A 16015-nucleotide genomic window follows, 5' to 3' on the forward strand; every position below is an offset into this window, starting at 1 on the left:
ACAGGGATAATGCACACAGTGATGTCACAGTACAGGGATAATACACTCAGTGATGTCACAGTACAGGGATAATACACACAGTGATGTCACAGTACAGGGATAATACACACAGTGATGTCACAGTACAGGGATAATGCACACAGTGATGTCACAGTACAGGGATAATACACACAGTGATGTCACAGTACAGGGATAATGCACACAGTGATGTCACAGTACAGGGATAATACACACAGTGATGTCACAGTACAGGGATAATATACACAGTGATGTCACAGTACAGGGATAATATACACAGTGATGTCACAGTACAGGGATAATGCACACAGTGATGTCACAGTACAGGGATAATATACACAGTGATGTCACAGTACAGGGATAATACACACAGTGATGTCACAGTACAGGGATAATACACAGTGATGTCACAGTACAGGGATAATACACACAGTGATGTCACAGTACAGGGATAATGCACACAGTGATGTCACAGTACAGGATAATACACACAGTGATGTCACAGTACAGGGATAATACACACAGTGATGTCACAGTACAGGGATAATATACACAGTGATGTCACAGTACAGGGATAATATACACAGTGATGTCACAGTACAGGGATAATGCACACAGTGATGTCACAGTACAGGGATAATACACACAGTGATGTCACAGTACAGGGATAATACACACAGTGATGTCACAGTACAGGGATAATGCACACAGTGATGTCACAGTACAGGGATAATACACACAGTGATGTCACAGTACAGGGATAATGCACACAGTGATGTCACAGTACAGGGATAATACACACAGTGATGTCACAGTACAGGGATAATACACACAGTGATGTCACAGTACAGGGATAATACACACAGTGATGTCACAGTACAGGGATAATACACACAGTGATGTCACAGTACAGGGATAATGCACACAGTGATGTCACAGTACAGGGATAATACACACAGTGATGTCACAGTACAGGGATAATATACACAGTGATGTCACAGTACAGGGATAATATACACAGTGATGTCACAGTACAGGGATAATGCACACAGTGATGTCACAGTACAGGGATAATACACAGTGATGTCACAGTACAGGGATAATACACACAGTGATGTCACAGTACAGGGATAATGCACACAGTGATGTCACAGTACAGGGATAATACACACAGTGATGTCACAGTACAGGGATAATGCACACAGTGATGTCACAGTACAGGGATAATACACTCAGTGATGTCACAGTACAGGGATAATACACACAGTGATGTCACAGTACAGGGATAATACACACAGTGATGTCACAGTACAGGGATAATGCACACAGTGATGTCACAGTACAGGGATAATACACACAGTGATGTCACAGTACAGGGATAATGCACACAGTGATGTCACAGTACAGGGATAATACACACAGTGATGTCACAGTACAGGGATAATATACACAGTGATGTCACAGTACAGGGATAATATACACAGTGATGTCACAGTACAGGGATAATGCACACAGTGATGTCACAGTACAGGGATAATATACACAGTGATGTCACAGTACAGGGATAATACACACAGTGATGTCACAGTACAGGGATAATACACACAGTGATGTCACAGTACAGGGATAATACACACAGTGATGTCACAGTACAGGGATAATGCACACAGTGATGTCACAGTACAGGGATAATGCACACAGTGATGTCACAGTACAGGGATAATATACACAGTGATGTCACAGTACAGGGATAATATACACAGTGATGTCACAGTACAGGGATAATGCACACAGTGATGTCACAGTACAGGGATAATACACACAGTGATGTCACAGTACAGGGATAATACACACAGTGATGTCACAGTACAGGGATAATGCACACAGTGATGTCACAGTACAGGGATAATACACACAGTGATGTCACAGTACAGGGATAATGCACACAGTGATGTCACAGTACAGGGATAATACACTCAGTGATGTCACAGTACAGGGATAATACACACAGTGATGTCACAGTACAGGGATAATACACACAGTGATGTCACAGTACAGGGATAATACACACAGTGATGTCACAGTACAGGGATAATACACACAGTGATGTCACAGTACAGGGATAATATACACAGTGATGTCACAGTACAGGGATAATGCACACAGTGATGTCACAGTACAGGGATAATACACACAGTGATGTCACAGTACAGGGATAATACACACAGTGATGTCACAGTACAGGGATAATGCACACAGTGATGTCACAGTACAGGGATAATACACACAGTGATGTCACAGTACAGGGATAATACACACAGTGATGTCACAGTACAGGGATAATACACACAGTGATGTCACAGTACAGGGATAATGCACACAGTGATGTCACAGTACAGGGATAATACACACAGTGATGTCACAGTACAGGGATAATGCACACAGTGATGTCACAGTACAGGGATAATGCACACAGTGATGTCACAGTACAGGGATAATGCACACAGTGATGTCACAGTACAGGGATAATACACACAGTGATGTCACAGTACAGGGATAATACACACAGTGATGTCACAGTACAGGGATAATACACACAGTGATGTCACAGTACAGGGATAATGCACACAGTGATGTCACAGTACAGGGATAATGCACACAGTGATGTCACAGTACAGGGATAATGCACACAGTGATGTCACAGTACAGGGATAATACACACAGTGATGTCACAGTACAGGGATAATACACACAGTGATGTCACAGTACAGGGATAATGCACACAGTGATGTCACAGTACAGGGATAATGCACACAGTGATGTCACAGTACAGGGATAATACACACAGTGATGTCACAGTACAGGGATAATACACACAGTGATGTCACAGTACAGGGATAATGCACACAGTGATGTCACAGTACAGGGATAATGCACACAGTGATGTCACAGTACAGGGATAATACACACAGTGATGTCACAGTACAGGGATAATACACACAGTGATGTCACAGTACAGGGATAATGCACACAGTGATGTCACAGTACAGGGATAATGCACACAGTGATGTCACAGTACAGGGATAATGCACACAGTGATGTCACAGTACAGGGATAATGAAATGTATTGGGAAATGCAAGTATTTACTAAAATAGACATGTGGGGGAGGTGACAGCACCTCTTCATATAACACATAGTGAAGAGTCATAGGGTGTGAACTGTTATGCAAATAGGCAATTTGATCACGGTGGAATTAATTAGCTGTTCTTTTCTCATTCCAATTAATAGAAAAAAGGCAGTTTATTACCAGGGGGAGGGCATTTCACACAATTAGACACAGGGAAGGGCGTGAATACTTTATACAGTACAGCAATGGAGAGAATATATTCCAAGTTTTAGAGACCTTTGTTTTCCTGAAATTTTCTCATCTCTTTCACAAAAACGGCACTTGTCGTGAAGGGTCATTAAGCCGTTACTGTTACGGCCATTAATGTCGCCATTTGCATAAGTTTTAATGGGAATTTACAAAGTGTTTATTCAATTAGACGGCATAAAAATGCAAATTGCTCAACCTGAAATGTAAACCAGGAAAATGAAAGTGGTTAGAGGAGGATTATTAACGTAATATATAGTAAAGGGGCCATATTAAAAACATGTGGCTGACTTCCTCCACAGCGACACTCCTGTTCGTGTCTGTGTCCGGTATTGCAGCTCAATGCCATTCATGTGAGTAAGTCCACGCTGCACATCGCAGCCCTCAGACAAGGGAATTATCCTTCATACCCAAAGATGATAGTTCAGATTCTGTATAGTAATTTTGGAACTTAAAGGGGACCGGTCACACATGATAAATATGGGTTTTTAATTCCCTCGTGTAAATGCCGCTGTTCTCCTGAATCCAGCGATGTTTTTCTTTTCTTCCTGCGCCTCTCCGCTCCTGAGATATGGCCCCTTCTTCTCTGTATGTAAATGCAGTTTTGTGAGCAAAGTAGGCGTGGTCAAAGCCCACTTGTGACAAGACTAGATTAATGCACAGAGAAGACGACGCCATATCTCGGGAATGGAGAGGCGCAGGAAGAAAAGAAAAACATCGCCGGATTCAGGAGAACAGCGGCATTTACACCAGGTAATAAAAAAAAACATATTTATGACCTGTGACCGGTCCCCTTTAAGTTACTAAATTACAATACAGTCTCTAAACTAACTTAAAGGGGACCCGTCACAGGTCATAGATATGTTTTTTTTATTCCCTGATGTAAATGCCGCTGGTCTCCTGAATCTGGCGATGTGTTTCTTTTATTTCTGCACCTCTCTATTCCTGAGATATGGCCCGTTCTTCTCTATATGTAAATCCAGTTTTGTGAGCAAAGTAGGCGTGGTCATCAAATATGTTCTGTGGAGGGCCAAGCCCACTTAGTAACAAGACTAGATTAATTCACATTGAATAAGGGACCATATCTCAGGAACGGAGAGGCGCAGGAAGACAAGAAAAACAGCACCGGATTCAGGAGAACAGCGGCTTTTACACAAGGTAATAAAACAATTAATATTTATGTAAAGTGACCGGTCCCCTTTTTTAAAATTTTTTATTTACATCATGTTTACGTCCAGATTAATGCACAGAGACGAAGGGGCCATATCTCGGGAATGGAGCGGCGCAGGAAGAAAAGAAAAACATCACCGGATTCAGGAGAACAGTGCCATTTACACCAGGTAATAAAAAAAACCAAAACATTTATGACCCCTTTAAGTTACTAAATTACAATACAGTTTTTAAACTAACTTAAAGGGGACCGGTCACAGGTCATAAATATGTTTTTTTTATTCCCTGATGTAAATGCCACTGTTCTCCTGAATCCGGCGATGTTTTTCTTTTATTCCTGCGCCTCTCTGTTCCTGAGATATGGCCTCCTATTCCCTGTATGTAAATCCAGTTTTGTTAGCAAAGTAGGTGGGGTCATCAAATATTTTCTGTGGAGGGCCACGCCCACTTAGTAACAAGACTAGATTAATGCACATTGAATAAGGGACCATATCTCAGGAACGGAGAGGCGCAGGAAGACAAGAAAAACAGCACCGGATTCAGGAGAACAGCGGCTTTTACACAAGGTAATAAAACAATTAATATTTATGTAAAGTGACCGGTCCCCTTTTTTAAATTTTTTATTTACATCATGTTTACGTCCAGAATTTTGGGGTTAAATATAGACCTATCTTGTAGGTACCTATAGGTGGCGCTAGATAGTTTTTGGGAGCTAAATTTACATAAATTTAAATTTCCCAGGATCCTTTAGTGCCTAACACCTGCTGGATATCCTAACTTAAGACACTCCACTTACATCAAGGTCAGTGTGCTATAGACTGCGAGCCACGTCTCACCATCCGGGATGACAAGATGACACTTCCAGATCATTTACAAAGCAAATTCCATTATTAATAGAAGTATAAGCAGCTGAACATAATTAAAGGGAATCTCTAGATATTGTAGAATTGTAGGCGGAGCCTCCTCTTCTCTGCCTCTATTGGCCAACAATGACTGGGCTTGACCATAAGAGAACAAAATTGTACAAAATCTTCATTTACACTTTAATGCAACTTTTGAAAAGTTTTCTGTACAGAACAGGAACAGACATTCTTTTCTGAGACTCAGTGAAAACTGCAGGATTTCAGGATTAATTTTTTTCTTTTCGAGTTGCAGTACCCGGCCAAGGCAGAAGGGGTGAACTGAAAGTTTTAACTGTTTGAATAAACTGGTAATGATTGATTAAATAATGTAGAAAATATCTCACCTTTTGCTTTCAAGTAGGAGATGGTCTGCTCCATTACCGGTGGGATCAGATCTCCTTTGTTTTTGTTCTTCAGGCTGGAAACAAAAAGAACAGGAACATGAACAAGAGATTAAAGATCAAATTTTAATTAGATATTTTTATCTTAAAAGGAAGAGTAAAGATTGAACACATTCGAATTAAAGGTCCTGAAGAATTGATATGTCAAGGGAACTACAAGAAACCCTCAAACAATAAAAATGATGGCTGCTTACTGTCGCCACTAGAGGGAGCTCTTGTTAAAAAAAAAAAAAAAAAAAAAGTTGTGTTTTAACTCATGTTCCCTCTGCTGGAACATAAACAGCTTTTATAGCTTTTTTTTTTTTTTTTTTAAGTACTGAAGAATAAAGTAGTAAATGTGGTCACAATTTTTTTTTTTTCAAAATTTTACAACCCGTCACCACTGTGAAAATTGTTGTGTTAACTATGCAAATGTAGCTGAAACAGAAAGGGTTAACTTCTATTTTAATATTTTACAATATAGCCAGAACCACCATGAGTAGATATATGCATCACTACCATGAGTACATGAATACAGCACTAGTACCATCATCAGTACATGAATAAATCACCAGAACTATTCAGTTTATGAATACATCACCAGTACCACATTCAGTCAATAGAAAATATTTAGCAGGTTCACCACAGTGATCTGGATCCACAGGTGCTGGGATGAAGTGGCTGGCGTCCACAATTCAATGCAAGAAAAGGATGAAGGAATCCCATACACCATTCCTATAAGGAAGGATGCATGTCCGAAACGTGAAAGGCAGGGCTAGATGCCCGGAATACACAATTTTGAAGAAGGATTTTAATGTGTCAATAAGTCTTGAAGCATTTTATGAGGAACGGTGTGCAGGATTATTTCATCCTTTTCTTACCATATTCAGTACAGGAATACACCAGCAGAACCATAATTTGTATATAAATACAGCACTAGTAGCATAACTAGTACAGGAATATATCACCAGAACTACATTCAGTACAGGAATACAACACATGAACCATTTTCAGTGCAAGAATACATCACCAGAACCACCATCAGTACATGAATACAGCACAAGTACCATAATCAGTACAGGAATACAACACCAAAACCATAATCAGTACAGGAATACACCACCAGAACTATAATCAGTATAGCACTAGTACCATAACAAGTACAGGAATACATCCCCAGAACCATTATCAGTACATGAATACATCAAAAGAACCACCAACAGCATGTGAATACAGCCCTAGTACCATAAATCAGTACTGGAATACATCACTAGAACTATTCAGTACATAAATACAGCACCAATACCATAAATCAGTATAGAAATACACCGCCAGAACCGTAAATCAGTATAGGATTACACCACCAGACCCATCATCAGTACAGGAATGCATCACCAGAACTATTATCAGTACATGAATACAGCACTAGTACCATAATCAGCACAGGAATACATCATCAAAACTATCATCCATATTCATATATGGATGATTGTTTCATATTCATATTTCATATTCATACACTGATAAGGTTCTGATGATGTATTCCTGTACTGATGGTGGTTCTGTGGCTGTATTCATATACAGCCACAGAACCACCATCAGTACAGGAATACATCATCAGAACCTTATCAGTGTATGAATATGATTTGTTCTGAAGAAGAAGCCAGTAGGCTTTGAAACGCGTAATCATTTTTCCTCTCTATCCGGACTCTTTCATCATCCTTACGGCAGCGTAGGAGAAGTTAACCCTTTAGGACCCCTTGAAGAAGCTGGAGTTCCCCTTTTTTAATATGAGAAAAACGAAGAATAAATGAGATTTTAGCGGAATATGGCAATCACTCAGGTGAGTTATCATTATACGGCAGCAGCGGCTCGTACCGATTAGCGCGTTACATTCCCTAAAAATAGCTGACGCCGCGGCGGTGTCAGGAGCGGAGCGTAATCCTGTGTTTGTTTCACAGATAATTACCTTCTCGCAGCGCAGTTTGTTATCGCGGAGAAAGTGACAAATTCTGAGCAGTTCTTAGAAGTCAATTTGCTTTCTGTTAAATTCTGTTGGGTTTGTACATTAAAAAAAAAAAAAAAAATCCGCTCTTTGCTTTGGGCCAATTCTGAGATTTGACTACAGGAACGAGTGTGAATGTTATGGATGTGAAGGGGGGAAGCGGCTCAGTGAGTAAAAGTTCATTAATGGCGAGTACGGCGGAGCCGCCATGTGTGATCCACCTCCCTGCATTAATAGCCACGCTGTAATGATCGACTTAGTTAGTGTTGCTGACTGGGCCAGCGGAGCGCGCAAATTAATGCTGACCCCAAATGGTTCAATAACCTGCAGCTCATCTCCGGGATGAGTAATGGGAACTGAGCAGCGCGGGTCTGTAGTGTCTGAAGAAATCAGGATAATCAAGACATTATCACAGGAAAAGATTTAAATTATCGTGTATATACACACATAACATACAATGTATATATACACATACAAAAACACACTGTGCACATAAATACACACAACATACAGTATACACATAAATACATACAATGTATACATATATACAAAGAAACACACTGTGCACAAATACACAACCTACAGTATACACATAAATACATACAATGTATACATATATACAAAGAAACACTGTGCACATAAATATACACAACATACAGTATGCACATAAATACATACAATGTATACATATATACATACAAAAACACACTGTGCACATAAATATACACAACATACAGTATACACATAAATACATACAATGTATACATATATACAAAGAAACACTGTGCACATAAATACACAACCTACAGTATACACATAAATACATACATATATACATACAAAAAACACACGCTGTGCACATAAATACACAGCATACAGTATACACATAAATACATACAATATATACATACAAAGAAGCACACTGTGCACATAAATACACAAAATATACAATGTATACATATATACATACAAAAAACACACGCTGTGCACATAAATACACAGCATACAGTATACACATAAATACATACATACATACAAAGAAACACACTGTGCACATAAATACACAAAATATACAATGTATACATACAGTATATGCAAAGATACACACACAATTTGGGATGTATTCCATCTGTCTAGATTTTGGCGGTTGGTGACTGTTCACATTGAGTCATCAGGCTCTGTCCACAGGCTATTTACTTCATGCAGCATTTGCTTGGACCTGTCCCGCCCACAGCCATGACTCAGTCATGGGTACGGGATTGAAATAGACCAGGTGAGTGCTGCTAAGAGCAGTTCTACTATTCATATGTGAGGCCGTATGGCACATTTTATAAAAATATTTTAGTGTAGGACTGCCTCTAATGAGATTTGCCGTGACGTGGCGAGGCAGCTCAAGAAATTGCAATTTTTTGCCAAAAATCTCAAAAATTTTATAATAAGTACAGTTTGGAATGTTTAGTGCTGTAGTGCACATTTGGTGCTGGCTTTTGTTTTTTCTTCACAAAATATACAGTGTACACATAAATACAATGTATACATATATACATACAAAGAAACACAAGCTGTGCATATAAATACACACAACATACAGTATACACAAATACAATGTATACATATATACATACAAAGAAACACAAGCTGTGCATATAAATACACACAACATACAGTATACACAAATACAATGTATACATATATACATACAAAGAAACACAAGCTGTGCATATAAATACACACAACATACAGTATACACATAAATACAATGTATAAATATATACATACAAAGAAACACAAGCTGTGCAGATAAATATACACAACATACAGTATACACATAAATACACAGATACAATGTATACATGCATGCATACACATACATAAATATATACAAACACTATACATGCAAGAACAAGCACACACAACTTATACATGTAATATAAAGTATACACACAAATAGATACACATACTATACACAGAGACAAAACACACAACACACTCAAATACATATAACATACAAATAATACAATATACACACACATATATAAACAAGCACACACATACTGTATACGTACTATACATATAAAGACATACATGCCTTATGCACATAAATGTATATATAGCATACAGACACACACACACACACTTTACAAGTAAACACACACACACACACACACACATATATGTGTGCATTTAACTTTGTTTGTATCCTTAAGTGTGGCGCTGCAGACGTAGGAGAGCATTAATTAGCGCCGCACCCCGACATGTACTGGGGTGATCACACTGCTGATGCCTTATCACTCTGCTGACAGCACTAAAGCACCACAGAGGTGGTGAAGCCAGGAGAAGCTCTATGGAGCCAAAGATACTGCGGACTTTATTGTAAACAGGAAAGGGGAGTATTCGGATGAAGGCATAGTATGTCGGGACAGTATGCAGAGAGGTGGGTGGAGGCGTTAGAGATGGTATAGTATGGTTATGGGGCAGTGTGATGGCACAATATGGAGAAGGGGCAATGTAAGGGCACAGTATGAAGGAGGGACAGTGTGAGGGCACAGTGTGGAGAGGGGGCAGTGTGAGGGCACAGTGTGGAGAGGGGGCAGTGTGAGAGCACAGTGTGGAGAGGGGGCAGTGTGAGAGCACAGTGTGGAGAGGGGGCAATGCTAGGGCACAGTGAGGAGAGGGGGCAGTGTGAGGGCACAGTGTGGAGAGGGGGCAATGCTAGGGCATAGTGTGGAGAGGGGGCAGTGTGAGAGCAGTGTGGAGAGGGGGCAGTGTGAGAGCACAGTGTGGAGAGGGGGCAGTGGGAGGGCACAGTGTGGAGAGGGGGCAGTGTGAGAGCACAGTGTGGAGAGGGGGCAATGCTAGGGCATAGTGTGGAGAGGGGGCAGTGTGAGAGCAGTGTGGAGAGGGGGCAGTGTGAGAGCACAGTGTGGAGAGGGGGCAGTGGGAGGGCACAGTGTGGAGAGAGGGAAGTGTGAGGGCACAGTGTGGAGAGAGGGAAGTGTGAGGGCACAGTGTGGAGAGGGGGCAGTGTGAGGGCACAGTGTGGAGAGGGGGCAGTGTGAGGGCACAGTGTGGAGAGGGGGCAGTGTGAGAGCACAGTGTGGAGAGGGGGCAGTGTGAGGGCACAGTGTGGAGAGGGGGCAGTGTGAGGGCACAGTGTGGAGAGGGGGCAGTGTGAGGGCACAGTGTGGAGAGGGGGCAGTGTGAGGGCACAGTGTGGAGAGGGGGCAGTGTGAGGGCACAGTGTGGAGAGGGGGCAGTGTGAGGGCACAGTGTGGAGAGGGGGCAATGTGAGGGCACAGTGTGGAGAGGGGGCAGTGTGAGAGCACAGTGTGGAGAGGGGGCAGTGTGAGGGCACAGTGTGGAGAGGGGGCAGTGTGAGAGCACAGTGTGGAGAGGGGGCAGTGGGAGGGCACAGTGTGAAAAGGGGGCAATGTGGTGATATACAATATTAGACATATATTTTGTGCAGAGAGCATAGTGAGGGGCAATTATTTATTCAGGGCCACAGAATGCAAGGATATTTTTATACAGGAGGCATTATAATGACACTGATACTTTTAAGGGCATTGTTTTGGAATGTGCTGCAGAAAGCCGGAGAAGATTGAAGGCTGCAGAGATGAACTGTCATTATCAAAAGGTCATCAATGAGCCTGGACAAGATGAAGGCAAAAAGAAAGAATGACTCCAATCAGAGAAGAAGTCACCTACAAACACTTGGACATACTGTAAATGTTTATTTCTGGTACTGACTACGTCTCATCAGTACGGTGGTTCCTGTATGGTCCACAGTCTGTTCAGGGCTGGTAACAACAACTCCCAGCATCTTCTTGTAGGTTATTTCAAAGTATACATGGGAGGGGGGTGACTTGTTAATGCAGTTTGTTTACTGTAATAAGCTTGTTGCTGTATTTATGTACTGTTCTGGAAATGTATACATGTACTGATATTGGTCCTGGTGCTGTATTCATATACTGATCATGGTTCTGGTGAGGTTTTCTTGTACTGATGGTGGTTTGGTCGCCGTATTCATTTATTGATAATAGTTATGGTGATGTATTCCTGTACTGATGATGGTACTAGTGCTATATTCATATACTGATAATTCTTTAGGTTTATTCCTGTACTGATGTTGGTACCGGTGTTGTATTCATATACTGATAATAATTCTGGTAATGTATTCTTGTGCTGATGGTGGTTCTGTCGCTGTATTTATATACTAATAGTTCTGGTGATGTCTTCTTGGACTGATGATGTAATGGTGCTATATTTAGATACTAATAGTTCTGGTGGTTTATTCGTGTACTTATGTTAGTCTCAGTGCTGTATTCTTATACTGATAATGGTTCTGGTGATGTTTTCTTGTAATGATAGTGGTTCTGTTACTGTATTCATATAGTGATTGTTTTGGTGATGTATTCCTATACTGATGAGAGTACTGGTTATATATGCATATAGTAATACAGGTGGTTTATTCATGTACTGATGTTCGTCTCGGTGCTGTATTCATATACTGATAATGATTCTGGTAATGTATTCTTGTACTGATGGTGATTCTGTTGTTGTATTCATATACTAATGATGGTTCTGGTCATGTATTCCTGTACTGATGATGGTAGTAGTGCTGCGTATATATATGGATGATAATTCTGGTGATGTATTCATATACTGATAATGATTCTGGTAATGTATTCTTGTACTGATGGTGATTTTGTTGTATTCATATACTGATGATGGTTCTGGTCATGTATTCCTATACTGATGATGGTAGTAGTGCTGTGTATATATACGGATGATAATTCCGGTGATGTATTCTTGTACTGATGATGGTTCTGGTCATGTATTTCTGTACTGATGATGGTACTGGTGCTGTAGTCATATACTCATGGTGGTGATTTATATATGTACGGATGGTGGTTCTGGATATTTTGTGAAATGCTACAAATGTAAAAATGAAAAAAATAGTACTACTATGATATGTTGCAAATTGTCCCCGAAAAAATCTGTAAACAAACATCAGCAACGTATTTGTTACACATGAATTTACCCTAAATTGTATAGGTTAGTCTACTCTATGGAATGACCCAATATATAACACAAATCCATAAAAAGCAGCTTACTGATTGTTTCCATGTTACAAAAATATTTTTTCACTGAACTTTTTATATTTTTTTTTCTAGACAACTAATAAAAATACTGAAAATAGTGAAAATTCTAATGAAGATATAACAAAGAAGCTAGATTTTACAAGTGCAAAAAATGAAACATAGCTTCTATCAGATGGAAACCATCAGCATGTTGACATGTGTATTCGTGTCTACTGCCTCCCCAGGGATTGAAGTTTAATCGTGGCAGCTCGGAGGCAAGAATACAGAATTTGCTTCATGAAAATGAAGCGGCAATGTCGATACAGATAATATTCTGCGAGATTGACGAAACCATTTTCCTCTCCCGTCCTCTGAGCGAAAGGCCGTGAAGTCTATACAAATGCAATCTTATGTGGCAATGAATTTCCTTTATCAGCGGCATCGGTTCCTCCAGATTGCCTGGAGAGGGGACACGCGCCTTCCTGTTATAACAAGTCCGGGTAATTGGACGCTTTATACCCGTTGTTGAAAACTAATAATGAAAGGTTGGAGATGTCTGTAGTTGACCCTCGGTGGAGTAAGATCAAGACGTACAGCATTTATATCATTAAGGCGTCGGATTCGACCAAGGTGAACCTGGTCCTCTCATCTCGAGAAGGTGCAGGATACCGCGACGCCTCTGCAATTGCCACCGGTCTGTAGAGCAATGGCGAGGCGGGAAGACTGCTTACGAGATGCACAGTTGTATGAGAATAGGAAAATGCCGGCTATCTTTACAAAACAGCGCCCCTCCTGTCTATAGGCTGTGCCTGATATTACAGCCATCCCCCAACTTCCTTCACAACAGCGCCCCTCCTGTCTATAGGCTGAATCTGGTCTTACAGCTCCCCCACCTTCCTCCAGAACAGAACCCCTCCTGTCTATAGGCTGTGCCTTGTATTACAGCTTCCCCGCCTTTCTGCAGAAGAGCGCCCCTCCTGTCTATAGGCTGTGCCTTGTATTACAGCTTCCCCGCCTTTCTTCAGAAGAGCGCCCCTCCTGTCTATAGGCTGTGCCTTGTATTACAACCACAACCCACTTTCCACCAGAACAGCTCCACTCTGGTCTATAGGCGGTCCCTGATATTACAGCCTCCCCAGCCGTCCTCCAGAACAGCGCCCCTCCTGTCTATAGGTTGTGCCTTGTCTTACAGCACTTCCTGCCTTCCTCCAGAACAGCGCCTCCCTTTAATATAGACTGTTTTTGGTATTGCAGCTCAGTTTTTGCCAGGTTGCAGAATCAGTGTCCCTACTATCTATTCTAAAGGCCCCTCCGGTCTATAGGCTGTGCCTTATATTACAGCTCCCACTGCCTTCCTCCAGAACAGCGCCCCTCCTGTCTATAGGCTGCGACTGGTATTACAGCCCCCCTACCTTCCTCCTGTCTATAGGCTGTGCCTGATATTACAGCTCCCACTGCCTTCCTTCAGAACAGCACCCCTCCTGTATAGGCTGTGCCTGGTATTACAGTCCTCCTACCTTCATCCAGAACAGCGCCCCTCCTGTCTATAGGTTGTGCCTGGTATTACAGCCCCCCCACCTTCCTTCAGAACAGCGCCCCTCCTGTCTATAGGCAGTGCCTGGTATTACAGCCCCCCCACCTTCCTTCAGAACAGCGCCCCTCCTGTCTATAGGCAGTGCCTGGTATTACAGCTTCCCCCGCCTTCTTCCAGTACAGCGCCCCTCCTGTCTGTAGGCTGAATCTAGTATTACAGCTCCCCCACCTTCCTCCAGAACAGGATCACTCCTGTCTATAGGCTGTGCCTTTTATTACAACCACAACCCACTTTCCAGCAGAACAGCTCCACTCCTGACTATAGGCTGTTCCTGATATTACAGCTTCCCCACCTTCCTCCAGTACAGCGCCTCCCTTTAATATAGGCTGTTTTTGGTATTGCAGCTAAGTTTGTGCCATATTGCAGAATCAGTGTACCTACTATCTATTCTAAAGGCCCCTCCTGTCTATAGGCTGTGCCTGATTACAGCACCCCCACCTTTCTACAGAATAGCGTCCCTCCTGTCTATAGGCTGTGCCTGATATTACAGCCACCCCCCACCTTCCTCCAGAACAGTACCCCTCCTGTCTATAGGCTGTGCCCGATATTACAGCCACCCCCCACCTTCCTTCAGAACAGCGCCCCTCCTGTCTATAGGCTGTGCCTGATATTACAGCCACCCCCCACCTTCCTTCAGAACAGCACCCCTCCTGTCTATAGGCTGTGCTTGATATTACAGCCACCCCCCACCTTCCTTCAGAACAGCACCCCTCCTGTCTATAGGCTGTGCCTGATATTACAGCCACCCCCCACCTTCCTCCAGAACAGCACCCCTCCTGTCTATAGGCTGTGCCTGATATTACAGCCCCTACCTCCACCTTCCTTCAGAACAGCACCCCTCCTGTCTATAGGCTGTGCCTAATATTACAGCCCCTACCTCCACCTTCCTCCAGAACAGCGCCCCTCCTGTCTATAGGTTGTGCCTGATATTACAGCCATCCCCCACCTTCCTTCAGAACAGCACCCCTCCTGTCTATAGGCTGTGCCTGATATTACAGCCCCTACCTCCACCTTCCTTCAGAACAGCGCCCCTCCTGTCTATAGGCTGTACCTGATATTACAGCCATCCCCCACCTTCCTTCAGAACAGCACCCCTCCTGTCTATAGGCTGTGCCTGATATTACAGCTCCCCCACCTTCCTCCAGAACAACGCCTCCCTTTAATATAGGCTGTTTTTGGTATTGCAGCTCAGTTTTTGCCATCTTGCAGAATCAGTGTCAGAATTTTTGCCATCTATGTATATTACATTGACAGAACGTCCCACAGCCAGCATGTAATACCACATTTTCCCACAAGAGGGCGCTGCAGGAAAATAATGTCTGGCTGGATGCAGGTTTCTTCCCCAATAATGGCTGATCGTGGTGATTTTTCAGGTTTCTGATCGGCCGATCACCAGGTGGGCATCACACATAAAAATGACCCCTAATTATGCCCCAACCCCCCTCATATCACTAGAGACGACTCACTGCACATGATATCGGTACATTA

General features: G+C 42.2%; 1 protein-coding gene across 2 annotated transcripts in view; it reads right to left on the reverse strand.

Annotated features, from left to right (window-relative positions):
- The window catches only part of ARHGAP8 (Rho GTPase activating protein 8), a 213396-nt gene that overhangs the window by 11907 nt on the left and 185474 nt on the right, over positions 1-16015 (reverse strand). For both annotated transcript variants that reach the window (XM_075344217.1, XM_075344211.1), the window contains one exon: positions 5809-5882. In XM_075344217.1, coding sequence (XP_075200332.1) covers positions 5809-5882 — 74 coding nt within the window. The remainder of the gene's footprint in view (positions 1-5808; positions 5883-16015) is intronic.

Source organism: Anomaloglossus baeobatrachus, chromosome 4, assembly GCF_048569485.1.
Source record: "Anomaloglossus baeobatrachus isolate aAnoBae1 chromosome 4, aAnoBae1.hap1, whole genome shotgun sequence".
In the NCBI taxonomy this organism is placed as follows: domain Eukaryota; kingdom Metazoa; phylum Chordata; class Amphibia; order Anura; family Aromobatidae; genus Anomaloglossus; species Anomaloglossus baeobatrachus.